At 41.6% G+C, this 22404-nt stretch overlaps 1 protein-coding gene across 5 annotated transcripts in view; it reads left to right on the top strand.

Moving 5' to 3' along the window:
• Positions 1-22404, top strand: part of LOC124120428 (tetraspanin-18-like) — a 103329-nt gene that overhangs the window by 61591 nt on the left and 19334 nt on the right. The window contains exon 1 of one of the 5 annotated variants that reach the window (XM_046483250.2): positions 12859-12933. The exons of the other annotated variants lie outside the window; for them this stretch is intronic. Within the exon in view, the coding sequence (XP_046339206.1) occupies positions 12925-12933 (9 nt within the window). The 5' untranslated portion in view covers positions 12859-12924. Of the gene's footprint in view, positions 1-12858; positions 12934-22404 lie in introns of those variants that run through there. 5 annotated transcript variants of the gene reach the window in all.

The raw sequence follows: 22404 nt of genomic DNA, 5'->3' as shown, positions 1-22404 counted from the left end.
TTTATGATAGCGCGCGGAGGGGGTTTTGACACACGGGGTCGTTGTATATGTGTGTTATGCTACATACATATGTGAATAAATGTCGTTTATCGGTCGCCACTATAACCAGTCTTCGATTAGACCGTTGTATATGACGTCTTGACCATGCATGTAAACAATTAATAGTGTTAGAGAAGCAACTGTCACACGACACTAGACAGATCCTCTCTTATATAATTACCCCCAAGCTATGCTGTTACATATTTACAATTGGAAATAAATATATGACACAGATAAATTTGGGCAGGAACTATTATATACTTGAGACAAAACATTAGTACAAGCAGTGTTATTTCCATCAGATTCCCCGGCTAATATTCGAGTCAGTAGCAGGTTAATATGTCAGACGAATTTCGATGCCGCTTGATCAGGGCGAAGCCTTATTAAGCGAGGGCCCTGCACCTGTCTCGTAAATGCTGATGTAACTGTAGTTACCATGTCGTGATGTTACTGTGCAACACTTGACGGATATCCGTGTTGGTGACACGTCAACTGTTAGACTCAAGAATCATGTTTTGATACCCAAGATGATAAGCACGTATCTGGTGTCAATGTAATTATTGGCCTATGACGCGTACGTACGAGTGCCGGTATGTACTGAATCCGGTTATATATCTCCGCACCCTACAGATGACGGATGGCACAGTGGTGAAAGTGCTCGCTCACGGCGAAAGTTTAGACTGGTTTTGGTTTCAAATATGGTACAAAAAATGAAAGCCTCTGTTCATTATGCTGGAACCAAAAAATTGTGTCCCAAAAATATAGACCGTTTATTTGACATGGGGTGTGTTCTGAAAGTAATGTGTTGTGGATAAAATAATTCTGATAAATCAATTGTATCTTTGAATCAAAGCTTGTACAGGTATCTGTGAAGTAATGTCAACGTGGAACAATAGTGAAAGTGTTCACCCTGTCACCGCAGGTCGGTCCCCACCAAACTGATAAAAAACAAGACAAGCTTATTTCTGTATCTATGTGTATGTTTACTGTATGTAGTTGCATATGTTTTAAGATTACTGCACATGAAAATATATATATAACCGATCTGCACTTGATTAGCATTTAGAAAACATACCAGACATTTTCAGCATCGCCAGAAACCATATTGGTGATGCTTCATCTCATTTGCGTGATTGATGAGGACATTAATGCATACTTGAGCTTGTTGTGCGAGTCCTTTAACCAAGGCAGTTCATGTTTATAACAAGACGTGGCACGGGCAAAATACGAACTGAATACGTAATGATATGTTTTGTCTATCAGTTACATCACAGCAGTGAATGTTGAATAATGTTTGTAGCAATATCTAGCCATTTACGCCTTTCTGTCACAGCACTGGTATCCCGTTCTACATAAGGTTGCAGTTTTGTTGGTAATAGGTCACCGACCATCTTGTAATGTTATATGCTGCAAGAAGGAATACTTGAGTGTAAAACCTCGTGTCTACGTTAGTGTTGTAACGTGTCGTGACTTTATGTAATTTGAGTTCGGCCGACACAGTTCCATGTGAAATTACATAACCATGAAAGTAGATAACCAACCCATGATAGATATACTAATGTCACAGGCAAGAGAATTTACCGTTATGTTGCAATTGCGCCCTAATTGTGCAATTAGACAAGGACTTATTGGCTGTGATGCAGCTGTTTCAAGTGCGGTTATGGTAATAAGCTGGATATATTTGTAACTGTATGCTGTGGCGTAATGATCTGCCGGTATGGATATATGCACGCCACCTTTCAGATGTATAAACAGTTTTTAGTTTCGGTAACAGCTGCTGTAATTCAATGATATCTTTTTTATGTTTTCAATATTCAATATAGGTTGTGTCATGCTTGCTGCATTGTGTCCCTGTGTGTTGGACACAACTTGCTTCCTAGTCCATAGGAGTGATTGTTGCTTTTTGTTGAAATGGGTAATAGCTCACGGTGACCTATAGAAAATCGAAACTAGTGGTTGATAACATGAACAACTATCAATATGGGTATGATGACACCAGTCAACTAGATTACATATTATAACCACCCATCTTTAGTCGGGTGTAAGGGTGTGTATTACGGATTTAATCTGCCCGGAACCTTACAAGACCTTTGGACACACATTTAGCGTTTTATCTTTCTATATCTTATCGTAACGTTGGCAGGTTTGGGCGTACGTTCGCAATAGGAAGGTACAACACACATTAGTCAGTCATTATACATGGACATGTATTGAAATCATTGCAAATTGGATCTCTTTAGAGTGCACGAGTATGGTTTTACTCCGCTTTTAGCTATATTCCTGCTAAATCATGGTGGGGGACACCTGAATTAGGCTTTCACACATTTTACCCATGTAGGAAATCGAACCCGGATTTTCGGCGGTACGAGCGAACGCTTTAACCACTGGGTTATCCCATCGCCCGGATCTTTTCAGAACATGTTTTTCTTGACGATGTTTGGTTTAGTTTATGCATAATCTGTGATGTTTCTATACAATTCTCTGTTGGCATTTATTCAAAGTAAAGGGACGGTCGGGTAGCCTAGTGGTTAAAGCGTCCGCTCGTCACGCCGAAGACCCGGGTTCGATTCTCGACATGGTTACATTATGTGAAGCCCATTTCTGGTGTCCCCCGCCGTGATATTGCTGGAGTATTGCTAAAAGCGGCGTAAAACCATACTCACTCACTATTCAAAGTAAAATAGATAAACTTTCCTGTCGCAAAGTGGCTTTGGATTGCTTATGTGACGTACGTTATTAACTCACACCCACTCTTTGTGAAAATGTGCCATTGAACTTTGGACAATAAGACAGTGACTTAATGGCTCATAACACTCTTTGAGACATTATTCCTGTCGCCAGGCTGTACTGATGTGGTGTGGTAAGACCTGATTAGTAAAGTGATAGTATACATGATACCAAGAACCACCCACCATCATAACACCACGGAACCACCCACCATCATAATACCACGGAACTACCCTCCATCATAATACAACTACCACGGAACCACTCACCATCATAATACCACGGAACCACTCACCATCATTATACCACGGAACCACCCTCCATCCTAATATCACAGAACCACCCTCCATCCTAATACCACAGAACCACACTCCATCCTAATAACACAGAACCACACTCCATCCTAATAACACAGAACCACCCTCCATCCTAATAACACAGAACCACCCTCCATCCTAATACTACAGAACCACCCTCCATCCTAATACTACAGAACCACACAACCGTTATCTAATTAGTACGACATATCATTTTATCCAAACCTTGTAAATGTGCACACTTTCAAATCATGAACTCATAACCTTATTCAAAACAAAATATTACAAACACTTATTTGACTGACAAGCTCTCACATTTATACTCCCTAACCAGACGCACTGCACTGTATTGCAAGTCTGAGGTCAGGTTTAATGCATACTCTGTCACCACACGCTCTCGGGTCAAAATGAATAAAGACAGTTAAAACTCCAAATGAGCTACCATACATGTTATCTTGCACGTATGACCACGTTTTCTCCCTATAGTGTAACTGCAACATTGTATCTATGGGAAATTGTTGACCAAGTTAGAAGTAAATGAATCGTGGGTTCGATAAAGCCTTTCCCTGCGGGGGTCGGGCAAAGTCGCCCTTGTCCTGATTGCCGTGATCGTAGTGCGCTTAAAGCCTGTCTGAGTTTGGCTTATCCATAGGAATGCTTCATTTCCAGTCGCAATGTCCTACTCACAGGGGAGAGGGTAGCTACTAATTTAGTACCCACCATTGGAGTGCAAACACGTATTAGTGTTCCATTCTAATATCTGAATCTAAAATAGTTGATATTTGACAAATAAATGTTCATCAATGACCTTCACGTAATTAGATATTGGCCACAAACGTTAAGCTGGACCCGCCCGAAAGTGGTATTATCCCTTCTGATCATCTTCAGATGATAAATCCTTCTCAAGTTCCTCCTTAAAACATCATATTGAGTTGCAGTTTCGAGATAGTATTGAATATGACGTATTCATCTGCACGATTTCAGTCAATTTGCGATTACATGAATAAATTTAAAAGTCAAATCAGAAGCGTGATTACCAGTATCTCAATGTTTGAGGATAACAGGATACAGGACTAGCTTCCAGAACCAGGAACTGGAACAGAGCTCTGGCTGGTAAGCAGCACATATGATAGTCGAGAATAAATCTTTTGGTGTATATGGCAGTTCCTCTGGGAGGGCCTATCTGCAGGGAATCAGGGCCAGGCCCGACCATTATCCTCTAATCCATCATGATTTATTTCTCACTGACTATAATTATCCTGCCTCTGCATCTTTTGTGACCATTCATCTTTTGCGTCTTGCCATCGACCCGCGCTTTTGATTAGTGAGAGTCTTTGGTAACATGCAAATGGTGGCTATACACCACTCTGTTTGGCTAATTGATACGACATGTGATCTGCTCCCAACCCCAGCCTCAGGCCCAGCTGGGATCCTGTCTACAAATACAGTAAGCCGTGTTAGCGCAAAGAATCTGTTCGCTGCTACAAGGAACCAGTTTGCCAACGTGTTCCCGAAATGCTGCAATCTGGTTCGAGAAGGCTCATTTTCTATAATTTAGCTTCTTTTCCTCGGCTGCCTGACGTTAGTTGAGAGTGCGTTGTAAGGCATAATTAAAGCACATTTTGAAAACGCTGCCTCGGGAGCCTCTACTGTTCGATGACTGACGATGTCTTCAGTGCAAAAACACTCACTGAAATGAACACCTCTTAAGAAAGAGACTGCGAGCCAAATTAGTCACATGACCTAACTCCAGAATCCGAATTAGCAGCAACTTCTGCCCTTGATTCCTTATTGTGTTTGGCGTTTTACAAGTCTTGTGATTCAAAAGCTATAAATGATATATATTGATTTGGATGTATTGAGTGCCGGTTGTCTGATATGGCGGCAGACGGAGAGGTCAAAGATCATCGCGATTCAGCTTTGGTCGTTTGGCGGAGGTGAGTCTGACGCTGTCACTCATGACTTAGGGAATCATTTTATGTCGTTAATGGCCGCTGTCCATTGCTGCGAGAGATATAAGCATAATCGTACCACCCTCCGATTGTCTCATCAGGTCACGGGGTCATAGATTTCTCGCTGTGCATTGTGTTTCGCAGCACCCGGATTTGAGGCGGGAAAATGCCTTCACCAAATGTCATGGACCTTATGTCAGGAGCTGTGGTTTAAATTTAAAAGATGCACCTATATTTGCCAGGCGTAACCTTCAACCTCTATCTGTGTGCTTTGCGTGAAGGTTATGAGAATACAGGCTTTATCCTTGCAGCGGTACGGACTACTATTGGAATTCGTACCAGGAACGGATGTATTTTCATAAGAAAGTAGTTGTGCTGACACCGATGGCTCTGGGCGCATTTCGGAGCTGTCCGCACATGGTTATGTAATGTCATGACATTGGTCATCTGGTGGCATATTTGGCATGATTAATGAAGGTATTAGGGTAGGTAACCTCTCCACGCCCCGTATTCGCCCCGCAACGTGTTCGTACTGCCCGCTTCGCCTCGCCACGTGGTCGCGACGCCGTATTCGCCCCATACATTTATAATTACCTCTATTTCGTCTGTACATGCCATTCCCAGTAATGCTCAATTGTCTAATCCTGCCATTCCCGGTAATGCTCAATTATCTAATCCTGCCGTTCCCAGCAATGCTCAAATATCTAATCCTGCCATTCCGAGAAATGCTCAAATATCTTATCCTGCTATTCCGAGAAATGGTCAAGTGCTAAAAGCGTTCGCCCGTAACTACACTGCCAGGGTTCGATTCCCCACATGGGTGCATCGCATGAAGCCTATTTCTGGGGTCCCCCGCCGTGATATTGCTAGAATCGAGCGATATGCAGAGTGAAAGCATACTCGCCAAATCAACATAAATACAATCTCTACCTAGGTGCTTGTTATAGCAGTGTCCTTGTCTAGTCATGTCTACATTTCACCAGTGACATCATAAGTTATCAGCCTACCTGTTATAACGACTTAAAAACATAGTACAGTTCCTGCCAGGCGATGCATAACAGTATCCACAGCATTGTGGGCGCTGTATGAACAAGCACCATTGTTCTCGTGACTGTCTATGTATTACCTCTGAATGTTAAACATGTTTTCGTAGTGTCGGATTATGTCATGACCTCTAGAGATTACTTAGTGTGTGATCCAGGACGGAGACCGGAGTGTAGACACCATGCACACGTTGCAGCGTGGTGATTGTTAAAAGGCAGTTTAGTGTGCCAACTGAATTCAATAGGTCTGGTGATTTCAGCACTGTCCAGGTCCACACAAACAAGGTTGTCTAGTCAACAATAAGGTTTTATACAGCACAACTGACATTGGAAACATACAGCGGGTCAGTCCATGTTGGGCACGCGAGAAGATCCGGGGTAGAATAGGTCTTCAGCAACCCATATTGCCGTAAAAGGCGACTATGTTTGTTTGTTGTTTAACGCCACACTATTCCAGCTACATGACAGCGGTATGTAAATATTCGAGTCTGGACCAGACAATCCAGTGATCGACATCATGAGCATCGATCCACGCAATTGGGATACGATGACATCCATCAACCAAGTCAGCATCTATCTCCCAGAGTTATTACCTCCTTATCAACCAACACATTCACTCCGATCCAGAGACAAAATGCTCATCTCAACAACACAAGCTGTAATGACTTAAAATGGCCAAAAGATCATTCAAATATGCAGCAGCCTCATTGTGGAATGATCTACTACTAGAAATAAAACAATCCCTAAACTTATCATATTTCAAGAGCAGTTAAACATACCCTTTTAGACAGGTATTCCCCTAAACTATTATTATTATTATTATTTATTAGTGTTATTATCATAAGACTTATTATTGTGCATAGCTGCGTCACCAAGCCGTGTCTAAAACGTAATCGTGGGTTCGAATCCCGGTTCACTCTAATTATGTTTTTGAGTTTGTCAGCACAATTACGTGCTGGTGGTGTTCACCAAATTGATCTGAGACCTACATCACTTGGGGCTTTTCTCTCACATTAAGCTGACACGTCGGCTGACATTTAGTCCCAGAAATAGTTATCTTATTTTGATTATATTTTGTATTTTTAAATAAGCCTAGAACTATGCTAACTTACAGGAGCTGAGGAAGTCTAGACTTCCCAAATCATTCTTGACTTCAGTTGGATTCATTTGTAATGTATTCTGAAGGGCTTGGGAGACAGACCAGCTGACACGCCGTGACATAACTGGAAAACTGTTCAAAGCGGTATTAACCAAACTCAAACACTTACTGTTTACAGGTCGTTAGATATAACTGTAGACCATTGACTGTGACGTCAAGCAACACCCTCCGATATGTCAAGTGAGCTGCCTCACGTGAGCGTCAACGAATGTTTGATTTATCAATATTGCGGTTATGTATTTAACGGTATTTTCAGCATAAGCAAGACACAGCCAAATAACGTGATTTTCAAAAGACAGGTTCTAACAAGTGTAATGTATAGCGCTGAAAATATGTCACTGATAGAGTATTAATAGAATAAACAATCGCAAGGGTGACGCATCACATTTATAGATAACAAACTCCTTAAAGATCCCACTGTAAATAATTGCTATGTTCCATCTTCCAAAAATATTATTTACCATTGCTTTCGGTTGTGTAATGTCCTCAATATCGTGTTGAATAAGACCAACTTCATTCCGGACACATCCGAATACTTCCGAATACTTTCGAATAGTTCTTCGTCTTTCTGTTAAGCACGTCGTGTGATAACAAAGCCCTTGAACATTTCTCCGGAACGATGTTTGCTCAAAATGGACCATTAAGAGTTTTATCAATATTCATAAATACCAAAAATTATTGGCCGGATGATATAAGGCCGAGCTCTCGTTTAACCCGAGAGCTCGCGTGACTTTACCGTACCTGTTGCGAAAACGAGGTTGACTTGTACCAATGGTAAAGTCAGGATTCGTTTTTCATGCGTGGTTTAGGTTTTCTGTGTTTACCTTGTAAATATGTCCCGTCAATACTCACCATTGTCTAAGCTCAGTTGAAAATTGGGAATATACCTGCGGTTTTAGTGCCTTTCGGTTTGAAATGTCGCAGAAATGGCGTAGTTTTATGGGAAAATCATAGTTTTACCCTCTATGTGCTGAATAAGCACATTTTGAAACCCGGAGTACCGATTCTTAAATGCAGAAATGTACTTATAGCGCAGTCATAACTCTGGTTTTTATGAATTGATATACAGTAAACATGTCAATGTAGGTAATATTGGTTTTGAATGACGCCATAGCAACGTTATTTTAAAATTTTAAAATTTATTCACAACAGTCTGCGTTTTGAATAAAGCCTTATTTCCATTCAAACCCAGCTCCGAAGAGCTAAATAATTTATTACGAGAAAGCTGAATCCACAACTCCGGCGAAGTATGAAGTATTATCCATAGAATAGAAAATGATGATGAGGACGAATAAAAATGTAAACAAATCCTCAGAGAATGCTTGCCTCTCTACATGATGAATGTACTCGGTCCTTGAATCAATTTGAGAAAACACGACACTATAAGTGAAAAAATGGGACCACCGGGGACAAAAAGAAGAATTTCAAAAGAATATGAAATCAATAGAGGCTTGGAAATGGGTTTTTTGTCCGTCAGGAAATACGGCGCATTAGGACGACTACAGCCGTCAGATCCTCAACATCCAGGGCATGTTTGTGTTTTACGTTTTCTATAGGGGGTTGTAAACGCTAAATATACGCGTCGGGGACACATATCGCACCATAGAATGTTGTATTATTATATATCCGCGGTAAGACAGCTTAGGTTTATATGAAGTTCTTCTCAAGGCCTCATCGTTTCTATGGCGTTTTGTGCGATGCTGTGATTTTGGCACTAATCTGATTTTCTTCTTCTGGAAGCTAAATCGAATGACTTTTATGAGTTAAATAACGGTAAAGGTCAATTATCATGTTTATGACGGATGGGTTTTCAATCATATCTTCAACTCACACGGTTCTGGTAAGGGGCGACGGTGAGTGTGTCAACGTTAATTTCATTAAGTGGATTTACGTGTTGAATATTTCACAGAAAGCCAAAACTAATTGAATGAAAACTCACCAGTATAAGTTTCAATTCCACCTGAGATTGATCACAACAAAAGTATGTAGAACATTTGAGAATATACAATTTGAAAAACATTTCAAGTCGGCGTCAGTGCATGACGTGTTGTTATATTTCATATCAGATTCTGTCTAGTGTGTACACCCACATGGTCTATGTATAGGTAGATGCGAGGAGTGGAATTAAACCTGTTTCATAAGGTCATATCTCGTTTAAAATGTCTGCTTCCCACAGTGTATGTCGTAATCCCCACTTCTACCCGGATTTCTTGCCCCTCCCACGTGGCAAAGGATATATATTTACTTAGATCATAGGTCAGGGGGTGTATGTAAATCTGAAATATTAAATACGTGTGGGATAAATGCATTATGGTGGTAATTAAATTGAAGGGCTTTTCAAGCGTCTTAAAGTTTGTTAAATGTTGTGGGCTCTCGGTACACGTTTCTGTGTAGTGTGTTAGTATTTGGGAGCTCAAAGGTAGAATTCGACAAAAATGTTTGAGACCACCCCTATGTCAATACCGCTGTGATGTGACGCGTCTCCAGTAGGTCAGCCTATAGTTTGACCTGTGATTTCAAACCTTCACACCTGTTTACACAGAGGCCATTCTATATCACAGCGAGTACATGTCAAATACGAATGAATGCAAGCGCATAATATATTTCTTGAAAGTTTAACATCCTCGTTTGGATAACATGTGTGTTTGCAAACGATCATGTCAATATATTACGAAAATATTTCGTCATTATGCTTTTAAAGAATTGTAAAGCACATCAAGGTCGATCTTATTCGATGATAAGATACGTTTTCAAATATCATATTTCATGATTCTTTTGATAGAGAGTTGTGGGGTGGGGTATTTTGTATTTTATGTATGTTTCAAATCAGTTTGACGCTAACGTTCCACATGACACCTTTGGGCCACGCCCTAACCCCACCCCCGCGGCTTGAATTAAGCGGCGGTAGGACACTGGTGACCACGTTTATCTGACTTTGAAAACGATGAAATACACTGCGTGTGAAACACATCCTTGGGAGTATGTTTCATAAAAAGAAAATTAAGAAATAGGGGCGTTATAATTTTGGGGCATGTTCTCGGTGTCATCGTATAAAGGGGGCGGTCGGGTAGCCTAGTGGTTAAAGCGTTCGCTCGTCACGCCGAAGACCCGGGTTCGATTCCCGACATGGGTACAATGTGTGAAGCCCGTTTCTGGTGTCCCCCGCCGTGATATTGCTGGAACATTGCTAAAAGCGGCGTAAAACCATACTCACTCACTCACTCATCGCATAAAGTGAAACACGACATGTATAAGTAAATCAAGGAGCAGGTTCGGACTTAACATCACGATCGACAACTCCATGCATATGTATGCTGATAATGATGAACGTTTAACCGTTCCTATTGTGTGGTGGAGTCAGGCAACGTGTACAGTGATCCACGGCCCAATCGACCGTGAATAGATATATAGCGCCACTTGTTATCTTGAAGCGCTGTTTTGAACTATTGAATTCCACGATTCAGTGCGCCCACTACACAATTTTGTCACTTGGGTTGGCAATTGACTTGGTTTCAGTGAACGTATTTGAAGTGGAGGCGGCTGACATATTGAAAGGAATTTGTTGTCGAAACGCCCTACGGACCTCAATTCACCACTTTTTACAAAAAGATCTCAAAATAGGTCACTTGCTTCCATGCCTCGACAAGAAAGGCTTGATATATGTCTCTTTCAATACCTACCTATTTGAAATCTTAATGCTTCCATCTAAGTTAATTCAAACGGGTTTAATGCTGCCACAACTCGAGTCGCTACATTTTGTCTGCATGAGGCCACGAATACAAACGTAGATATGTATATTGTTCATAATGGAATGACAGATGGTTGTATCCGATAGAAAAAGTTATATTTTATATCTACATCGAGCGACTCCGTGGCGCCGTTTTAAAATATACTCGTTGAAGTTTGAAATATGGAGTTTAACTTTTTGTAGCCCCAGCTGTGTAATATATGAATACACATATCTATATATATCTATATATATACATATATATATATACATATATATATATACATATATATATATATATATAGAGAGAGAGAGAGAGAGAGAGAGAGAGAGAGAGAGAGAGAGAGAGAGAGCAAAACAAAACAACGCTGAACACCTTTTTATTAGTTTCGTAACATCAGAGAGAACACATTTAGGGTTGTGATTTGTTTCAAATATAAATATATTGGTCTATACACTCGTCAATTGCAAGTACCTTTAAACTAATATACATTATGTGTGTGCGCTTTCTCATGCATGAAGTTTAGACGTCATGTTTACTGTCAGTACCACCCTCAATCTCTCTCATGACAAGCTGTCGCTGTCAACGATTCACAGTCATTATATGTTTTGTGCCTACGGCATAGATAAATATATACCCGTAGCGTCTCGTGTCGGTATCACTGATGATAATAGTACATTACTGGGGGATATGTGTACGTCCTGGGACTTGAGTCGGTTTGACATGCCCCAGGCAATGTCACGGTTGGCTTGTCACAAAGTCGGGCTTGGAGCGATAGGTTGTGTAAACGAGCTTACAATACATGTGTCAAGTGCTTCCTCAATTAACTAGTCTCATTTCACATTACGTCACATAAACGTCAGTTGTTACAAAGTGATTGAGTGACCTACAATACAGAATTGTCGCAACAGCTTCTTTGACCTTGGGGTTAATGGGTTAACCTGTTGGTGGAAAAGTTTATCGACAACAGGTCAAACAATGGTCACGTGACATTACTAGAAAATAGTGAAGGCGCCTGTGTTTTTTACAGTTTCTAATACGGGCTCACCGGCTATAAGTGATGTCAGACAACGGAATAATAACAATTTAATGATTTATCGATTGTTTATCGAGAAATGTCATCAAGTAAACAATTCATACAAGATGCTAATAAATAATTCAACACCCTTCGATGACAAGTCACATGAAGATGCGTTATTAAATATTCAGCGAACAGGCACACACAGATGTATTTTAAAATGCACGTATATTAAATATTTTCACCTCGAATCGTATTTGTGTTGTACAAATACGCCATATTTCTGTAAACAGCACGCACGGAAACATCCGTGATAGTTGCTCAGCAAAACTAACATCAAAACATCCAATCCAAAACAGGAGTAAGGTAAACACTCCTAGCCGCTAAGCTGTCGTCTGTTCGGCGACCTCTCGTGCAATACGTCATCACTATGACCTACGAATGACCCTGAGACCTCTCTCGCCTCAAACAGTGCGTGCTTTGTCAAACTTCGTTGTTTTATTAAAAACAGTCCACTGTAAATATATATCTGATATCAGACAGCTTGTTTCTTGATCCCAAACGCACGGAAAGGCATAAGATTTTTTTTGCCATAGAGGAAGAAGCTTATAAAGTTTCAATGTCCCAAACTGGGTTAAGTTTTTTTGGCGTCCTCTTGAAAGAACTCGCCCTGAAAATAATATCCGGTGCAGACACACAACAGACACATATCTAAACTCGAATACGTGGAACACAGCTATAGGAGAGCGAACAGGCTATATTTTATTGATTTCTTATATCATTGCAAGTCAGCCCTGAAATAAGCAGCGTTTAATATACAAACGACATTGAGACATTATGATAAAATATTACATGGGAACCAAATTCCTCTGCGCCGGTCCGCGAACACGACACCATTCGAGAAGGGCGCGACATTCCCTAAATCTCCGACGTAACTAAATATGAGCGAGGTAAGAGAACTAAACTATAAATGCATGTCTTGTATTCTCAACATTAATCGGTTTAACAATGAGAACCTGCCTTATATATCCTCTCACAAGTTCACCGTCTCAAACTTTGAAAACATCTGTGTCATTGCACATGTCCTCCACAGGTGTCGTATTGCGATCCGCCCGGCCCGTGTTCCCGGAAAACCACGAGTCAAAAGCTGGATAAAGCCTAATGTTAATGCGTGTGTACGGAGAGTTTAAATCATACTAGTACTTATTAACGCCCGGCTCGCGGTTGACTCAATCTGCTTATTGTTCGTAAACAGATTTGTGACCATACTCATACAGGCCAATACTTGACATAGTGTGGCATATTTGATCGCCGTCCTGCTTAGATACCTCTTAATACTTGCATTAGCCCCAGCGCATTATGTTGCCTGGTTGTTTATGGCCGTGCCGGTACTCTAATTAATGTGATCCCCTGCAGCTAACAGGTTAGCATGGTTACTGAGATAAGATTATGGCAGCGAGAGTCGAAGCACTGGCCAATAGTCCATGTGTTGTTTGAAACACTAATTTGCACGGATATGGAACCAAATGGTATGTCCTGGGCACACGGGATTAGGACTGAAATTCAAACGATAATATGAGATACGTGATATTGTTCGTATCTCACGGTTACAGTGTGATATTCGTGTGTTTCTGGCCGTGTAGCCTAGTGGTTAAAGTGTTTGCTCGTCACTCAGAAGACCCTTCCGATTCGCTATAATGGTAGTCTTGAAGCCCATTTCTGCCCCCGTCGTGATACTGCTTGAATATTGCCGAAAGCGGCGTAAAACCACTCTCACTCACTTAACCGTGTGACCCTACAGTTCAGAGGTGCCTTCCTGTGGCGTGGGGGGTACGAGTGGCCCAGTCGCCTTAGGCACCGCGATTCTCTCTGCAGGGCACGCGAGAAACCTATGATTGTGGGTTCGAATCCCGGTTCGCTCCGATTATGTTTCTAGGGTTTGTCAGCACCATACCCGTGCTCGTGGGATTCACCGAAGTGGTAAACGACTGAGACCTGAATCACTTCGGGCTTTCCTCCCACATTAAGCTGACACGCCGCGATATAACTGGAATACTGTTAAAAGCGGCGTTAAACCCATCTCACTCACTCACTCCGGCATTTGTGTAGGTATTGGTTATATTAGAAAACGAGCAATATTGAATGCTACACCAAAGCTCGTATGATTGAAACGAGACTGCAAGTTTGAAACACATTTCGTTTCGTTTCAACATGTTCAAGTGAAGATGACATCCCGTCACAAACGACTGCCGTATAACAAACCCGTATTGTGACCAACGAACACGACACTCGTATAAAGTATGTAGGACTTCACTGAAGTGTTTTTGCGGAAATATCCGAGCGCTTAGTCACACTCTTAATACCGCTGCACATATTGCCGTGTCTATCCTTCGCGTCCATAATCCATATCCTATCCTACATAATTGTGGCGTGGAGTCTTTGCTTTTTTGAGATCATCATCATCACATCGTCGTCGTCGTCGCCGTCGTCCTTATGCAAGCGTACGTTGGTTTTTAACCGACGTCATTTGCGATGCCTGACGTAACCCGACCCACTTCGCACCCAAAGGCGTTGTCTTTAGTTTGTTCAGTAGCCTTCCCAGGGGTTCGCTTTTGGGTTCGAATCCCTGATTCTCACCAATTCTTCTTCTTCTTTTTTCGCAAGCACCATATTCAGTTCGTGGGTTTTATCAAATTAATAAACGTCTGAATAAACGGACAAGCTGTTATATAACTAAACTGACATTCTAGACTTGAGTTGGGCTCCTTTTGTCATTTATTATCTCTGGTAGACAGACTATTATGCAGTATAACTAAAAGCTGAAATACAAAGCAGCGTTAATTATTCATTTTTTTATAACACTCCTAAAGATCCGGGTAGAGAATAGGTCTTCATGGGTTATGCTTGTCGTTAGAGGCAACTATGCTTGTCGTAAGAGGCGACTGACGGGATCGGGTGGTCAGGCTCGCTGACTTGATGTATGTCATCGCTTCCCAGTTGCTTAGGTCGATGCACATGATATAAATCACTGGATTGTCTGGTCCAGACTCGATTATTTGCAGACCGTCGTCATATAGCTGGAATATTGCTGAGTGATGCGTTAAGGAACAAACAAAAAACAAACATTGTTATTACATCATCTCAGAGGATTATATGAACATGTAGAGAAAGGAGCTCAGACACTCTTCATTTTCTGACTGCAGCAATTTAGACTTGCGTTGACTGTATTGGATATAATTGTTTCAGGGTCTGTATGACAGACTAACTGTTTTATATACATCACCTCAAACACAGCCAGAGAGGAATGTTGCATAACTGTCACCGAGGCTCCCCGGAGCTTGTAGTGTTTCTAAATAATTCACAGCGCCATCGTATTATGTATTGATCATAGCAAATTAACGTCAACGAAGTTTTCGTTCACTTTACGAAGGGTAATCAAGAGAGATATAAAAACGACTTCTCTGATACAAAAACGATTGTGCACGACGATGTATACTACTCAAAAGACGTTAAGGAACACCCAATTCTTTCATATTACTTTCTGTATGTTCTTTTGAGTAGTACATGTGGCCGATCTTGATTGTGTTCTCAAATGAATATATCTGTTTATATATGCGTGTTTGAGTCTTGTTCCTTCATGGTTGTATCGTGTGAATGATGATGATGGTGATGATGATGATGATCGGGTGGCAGTGTTATCCACTTTGCGTTTTCCGCTGGCTTGCAGAATATCCATACTCGTAGGTTTTACCATTGTAAACATCTACGGCTTATGTTTTGGGCTTGCCTCCAGTACTGTAAAGCTGGAACGCCTTCACATACCTGAAATACCTTTCACAACGGCGTTAAACCCAACTCACTCACTGACAATATTCTCCAAAAGATGAAAGCAGTGTGAACCGTCAAGAACTGACCCCCACCCCCAATAAATAAATAAAATTAAAAATATTTAAAAAATGAAATAAAATCAACCAACAAATAAACAAACAAAACAACAGCCAAGGTGAAAAGGATACGCGTTACTAGGGGAACGTCACTTCCCAATTTTGCGAGGAAGTGCAGAGAGATTTGCACTTGGGTGCAATCCTGCATCTTTTACCGATCCTCCGGGCCGCCATCTATGCAAAACACCGGCGCGACGTGATGGCATTCTCCCCGACGTGTTTACGCTCAAGGTCACGTCTTTGTGTTTGCGAATTCGTCAAGGGCATGCCACCTTGTCAATGCAGACGTGCTTGCGTGTCATGTCTTCTTCTTAGTGAACATCGTCTGCAACTTAATGTCAGAATTTCAGACCCACGAGTGACTAACGAGTAAGACTATTGGGTTTACGCCAGAAGGAAAAACTGGATTGGGACCAATGATTCGTGTTTTCAGTTGTCACCCTCCCTGGTTGAGAAACGTTTTTAAAAGCCCACACGAAACAGTTTCCTATTCTTTGAAAAAGTTAAATACCCCAAAATACCTTTGAAAAACTTAATGGAAACCTAAATGTACACAGTGTTTCGGTTGACGGTTGCTGTTGGAAGATGTAGTTCCCGGGAGTAAAGTGTATGGCGTGTACCTGATCTTGGAAGCAAAAATGAAATATTTTCACTGTTAAACAACATTTACAGAAGAAGTAGAACGTAGCTCTGGATTTTGCAACGTTTCCGTTTGGCTCAACAATACGAGAATTTCATCAAAAGATCCTACCAGTCAACTTTACTTCTGGAAGAATTAAAGCAAAGTTGGGGTTGCTCTGGATTTTTAAAAAGTTCAGTTTGGCTCCCAATACGAGAATGTTATCCAAAGATCCTTCCAGTGTTATCGCAAGGAAGCACGAGGATATATCAAAGGCAGCAAAGAGGTTGGGATAATTGTAAACGGCATAATAAAGAAAGACACCTGTGGAATCGACCAGTCTTCGGAGGTCTTGTTAATTCCACCAAATTTCCTTTTTGTGTCGGACACTTGCACAAAAAATGGTGCTAGGCTTTGCATAATTAATGAAATAATTACCAAAAGAAGTTCTTGAACGAGATCACGTTGGGAAGCGAATGCTGTACCAAACACGGGATGCAGTGCGGGGGTTGGGGGGCTTTTGATGTTGCAACTTCCGGATGGAACTGCATGATGGGACCTCGGCTTTGGATACATAGCTCATTTGGTGTTCTTGTCGAAAAGAAATGTTTGATTGGAAATTACCTTTTGTTACAAATTAAGCCCTTTGACCAACCCAAGTTGCTTAAGTGGTGCAGCTATTTGCATCACATATAGACAGCTAGTGTTCACTAACCTAGAGATCATTTGCGATCTGCTTCAACATGTGTTTCAGCCTCGTGCCTTTATCAGTTCTCAATCATTGTCAATTGCACTCCCCGGTATCGATTCCAGCCAAGCCGAGGCAGTGGGATTCTTCGAATGAAACATCAACATGAGATAGTCGGATTGATAACCCAAACCAGTCCCGCAAATCACCAGATAAGACAGTAAAAACAGCCTGTTTGATTGAGAAACAGAATATAAGAAACAAACGGTTGAAATTAAGACCAGCGTGGAATATCGTTACCTTAATAAGATCCACTTAAGTGTGCATAGACAGACGAGGTTGGGCGCTCTGTAATAGAGGACCACGAGCCAAATCACTTTATTGAAACTTACTGAGAATGACAGTGGCTAGTGTAGCATCATTGTGGATGAGTCAGTGTTTGGCCGTTCCTGGTCCGAACAGGAGTACCTTTCGTCCATGATCACGGCACAGAGAGTTAGTGCGTTCCGGTGACCGGTATTGTGCCGACCTCGGACACTGGTCAGTCTTTACCATGGGGAGGACGATGTTCTCCAGCCAGGAGATGCTGGGGTCTGTCAACGATGATGTGAGTTATTCGATATTATGTCAATTAACATTCGGATATTCTGGCCCGTCAAAGCTGGCACATTGAACACTTCATGCCTTGCGGATCACGACACATGTTATCGAAATTGTAGTCCGACTGTTTATGATTAGATAGGATCAGGCTTATTCGTGGTTAATGGTGTGTGGTGATTTGTCTTCGATCAGTATCCAAGGGAGCATTCTTTTATGAATATCTCTCCTCCAAGTCTGGTTGGGATATTACATGATTTCGCGATTTGATTTTTTTACCTCATCAGGCTATGGATCTTCAATCTGTTATTTTTAAGTTTTTACGCATCCATTTCAATTATGGGGGACCTCGAATCATCTCTAGGAACTCGATAGAAATCGACGCCACTGGAAAAAATACTCCCATCAGTCAAAGGCGTCTTGTATAAAACAAGCGTTAAACCGTCAGTTTCTTTGGAGTATTAAATCAAATTTGCTAACGGAAATTTAAACCTGAACCATTTTATCATACAATAATATTTCATGTCAGCCTTATCCTTTGCTGGAGCAGTATAGAGTCTTGGTATTTAATGCTTGGCGCCCGTAAAGACTTCTGAAAAAGTAACTTCTCAGTATCTCATTCTCGGCCTGAAGGGGACACCGGACAAAATAGGCTCGAAGTTTGTTTTGTTTTTGTTTGCTTGTTGTTTAACGCCACACTCACCAATATTCCAGCTATATGACGGCGGTCTGTAAATAATCGAGTCTGGACCAGACAATCCAGTGATTGACATCATGAGCATCGATCCACGCAATTGGGATCGATGACACGCATCAGCCTAGTCAGCGAGCCTGACAACCGAGGCCCGAAGTAGTTTATGCTTGGTGCCAATGCGGACTAGGTTCCCAGAGCACGTGGTATTCCCTCCCGTACAGAATAGGTCCCCGTGGGGATGCCGTGAAAGAATTGACGTCGGTCGGTACCCGTAAGAACAGGTGTCCGGTACCCCATTGTGCCAATGGAAATTTCAAGGAGTAATGCTTATTGACAGCATCAGAAGTTACAAATGCATGTGGCTTATACATTGTACCACTAGGTAGTTAGTCTTCGAACATATTGGGATCCCTTGGTGGTGTCAGCTGTGACAGTTGCAGCACCATCTCGCGCAGTTGTTGGTGGACGCTTACAGTCTCATCTTCCGCAGCTGTGGGTTGACTGCCTGTTGCAGCACCTTCACCCGCAGCTCTGGATTGACTCTGCCAGTTGAACCACCTTCATTCGCAGCTGTGGGTTGACTGTGCCAGTTGCAGCACCTTCTTCCGCAGCTGTGGGTTGACTCTAACAGTTGCAGCACCTTCTTCCGCAGCTGTGGGTTGACTCTGGCAGTTGCAGCACCTTCTTCCGCAGCTGTGGGTTGACTGCCAGTTGCAGCACCTTCTTCCGCAGCTGTGGGTTGACTCTAACAGTTGCGGCACCGTCTTACGCAGCTGTGCCTGCTGTTATGCGCGTTAGCTTGATTGTTTTTCAAGACGACCTTCACCGTGCTGCTCCATTCATATCCCCATGGTACGTACATCTTGCTATATAGGCTATCATGCTGGTCGATAATGTAATTAAACAACGGCGTCTCATTTTTCCAATGCCATCAGCTAATTGTGAGCAGGGGATTTTGTCGCATAACCCTATTATAGCATCCCGGCATAAGAGCTCTGATCAAACAAAGCCTTACTCTCGCGAGATCTCGTTTGTCAGTCGAGATTGAAGGCAATTTACATCATTTTTGCGTCATTGAACAAAGCGAGGATAAACGTTTTTAGGTCATTGCTTGAACCAAATGAAAATTAGTTCTTTTTTCAACATTTGGTGCACGTTAGCCATGTTTATAGCAAACTATGAATCACGTGCTTCACTTTTTTGCGGAATTTGTATAACTCAAGATAGGGCGTGACAATAATGTGTGTCGTTGAATCGCATCACTGCGACCTGAAACCCATTCATCATTGCTTGTTTGGCTGTCAGTTTGTGGGGTTTATGAAGAAATTCAATCTTGCACATGAGCATTAGTTTGACATTTTGAAAGCCTGATCCATAATCCTTATACACCGATCTGTACTACGAGTTACGAGATCACTAAATGAATTTATATTGGAGCTGTTATTCAAATCAGACACTTGACCTTATTAATAAAGCCACGCGGTACGTACAGCTCGTCAATTCTCGTTATGTTGAAACTACGGAATACAATCGCTGGATTGCATACAGGAAAGAGCTACTTCTGACAATGAACTTTGATATTTATTAATTTAACTGATAAACTATTCTCCTGTTTCTCTGCATTCTAGACTCGAACCAGTCTCCGTTATCACGAACATACTTAGGTATTACTCGTATTACTACAAGTTCCTCTCTCTCTCTCTCTCTCTCTCTCTCTCTCTCTCTCTCTCTCTCAGACGTAGGAGACCCGCATCACTTCGGGCTTTCCTCCCACATCTAGCTGACACGCCGTGATATACCTGGAATACTTACTCACTCACTCACTCAATAGTACAATATGTGAGGCCATCTTCGCCGTCCTCTCTCACTATGTCTCATAAAGTGTGAGTGAGTGTGAATGGTTTTACGCCGCTTTTAGCAATATTCCAGCAATATCACGGCGGGGGACACCAGAAATGGGCTTCACACATTGTACCCATGTCGGGAATCGAACCCGGGTCTTCGGCGTGACGAGCGAACGCTTTAACCACTAGGCTACCCGACCGCCCCTGTCTCATAACGATCAACTGTATATGTCCAAGTGAAGGCACACGATCATGTTCATCTGTTTTCACCTTTAAGCTGACATGCATCGTTCCCTTCCGGGAACAGAGAGAAGAGAACTAATCGTACCACACTCAACAACTCAGTTTCAAGAAAGAGGCGTTCGGGTAGCCTAGTGGTTCGCTCGTCACGCCGAAGACCCGGGTTCGGTTCCCGACATGGGTACAATGTGTGAAGCCCATTCCTGGTGTCCCCCGCCGCTGGAATATTGCTAAAGGCGGCGTAAAACCATACTCACTCACTCAGTTTCAAGAAAAGCTCCTATTCAGTTTTATTATCTGAACGTAGAAATGAACCCAAATCTGGTCACGTTCAAATATCTGAATCCATATCAAGAATTCTGCTTTCCCGTCCACAAAAAAATACAATGTGTGACAAGAAGAGAAAGATGAATCCTTTGTATGCGTCCGTCTCGTCAAACGTTATTGTTTTCTTTTTAATTCCACCGAGGGTAGGACTGACGTTGTTTAACCGCTAGGGGGCTCTGGGCTAGGTGAAGGGTTATGGCGGAGTACGAATGCGAATATTAATGTTCGTAACAGCATTACACAATCGATAAAGATAATATTTGCCGTTGCAAATGAGTTTCCAAGATTATTTTTTTTCGTGCTGGCATTCTGGTCGATAGAAGAGATTTGTTTGCAAGTTCTTAATGTTGCATTGTCACGTCAATAGTTTGTCAAAACCGGTCTGATCTGTGGTCAACGTCGCAATATGCTGTGACGTTCTCTGCGTCGTGTGGTTTATAGAAACACCATGCTCTCCCGCCAACTATCATTTGTATCTAGAAATCCATTAATATATGGTTTTGATTATCAGGATATTAAATATAGCATTGCGATTTATTGTAAATAATAGAGCTTATCGATTAAGGCTGCCTAATGTTCAATATCCACTGTCATTGCTTCACCACGTGAATAATATTAGAGATCAGAGAAATACAGTCCCTTATAATTATTGCAATAAGATATTAATCTGATTTTATTCCGCTTTTTGGAAAAAATACCCACCTTTATTTGATCATCACAGGAATCCTCATTCATGAAATTAAATTCATTCAAGTTGTGAAATTGAATTTGTGGAGGCTTACAATTTAATTTTCTTTAACTTCTCTATCATTCCATTGTAGAAAGGGGGTTGTTTAAGACAATATTTCCATGTATCGATTAATAAATACTTCAAATATCTTTCATACGATGGCATGTCAGACAAACAACCCCTGTCGGGAATTGATCGTTAAAATAGAATATTAAGCCTTGATGAACATCTTAATTGTGTATTTTATAACTCTTTATTCGTCATACGGCGCGCATCGTCGCCATTAAGAGGTCATTGCTGTGTCGTGCAAGCGCACTCGCAACGTTTGATGACTGGTTTCTGACCTCAAGTCGTCATTCTCCATCATAGTCGGACAAAGACCAAATTATCTCGACTACGCTCAGTATTTAGTAATTTACTGTACATTTATCTGATGATTATGTGGCATACAAGCTAGGAGATTCCAGTACAGCTTCCTCGATAGATTAATGGCCGCCATTTGACCTTGATCCTGGTGTTTAATCTCAACAGACCGCAATAATTCTATAGTTGACATGACTGGTGGCAGGCGTTGTACGGAGTACTCAGTGACAACCCTGTAGGGAGCGGAGATAGAACGGTTTTGTAAGTGTTTCCTAATAAGTCTAGTTCATTGTCAATTATGGGTCGAACATTGTGTTGAATTGTCAAGACAAATAAACAGTGTAAGCTATTAACGTCACCGTATGCGTTTGATAC

This window comes from Haliotis rufescens, unplaced genomic scaffold, assembly GCF_023055435.1.
Source record: "Haliotis rufescens isolate VD_foot unplaced genomic scaffold, xgHalRufe1.0.p SCAF_2, whole genome shotgun sequence".
Lineage (NCBI taxonomy): Eukaryota > Metazoa > Mollusca > Gastropoda > Lepetellida > Haliotidae > Haliotis > Haliotis rufescens.
This window is presented reverse-complemented; position numbering and strand designations above follow the sequence as displayed.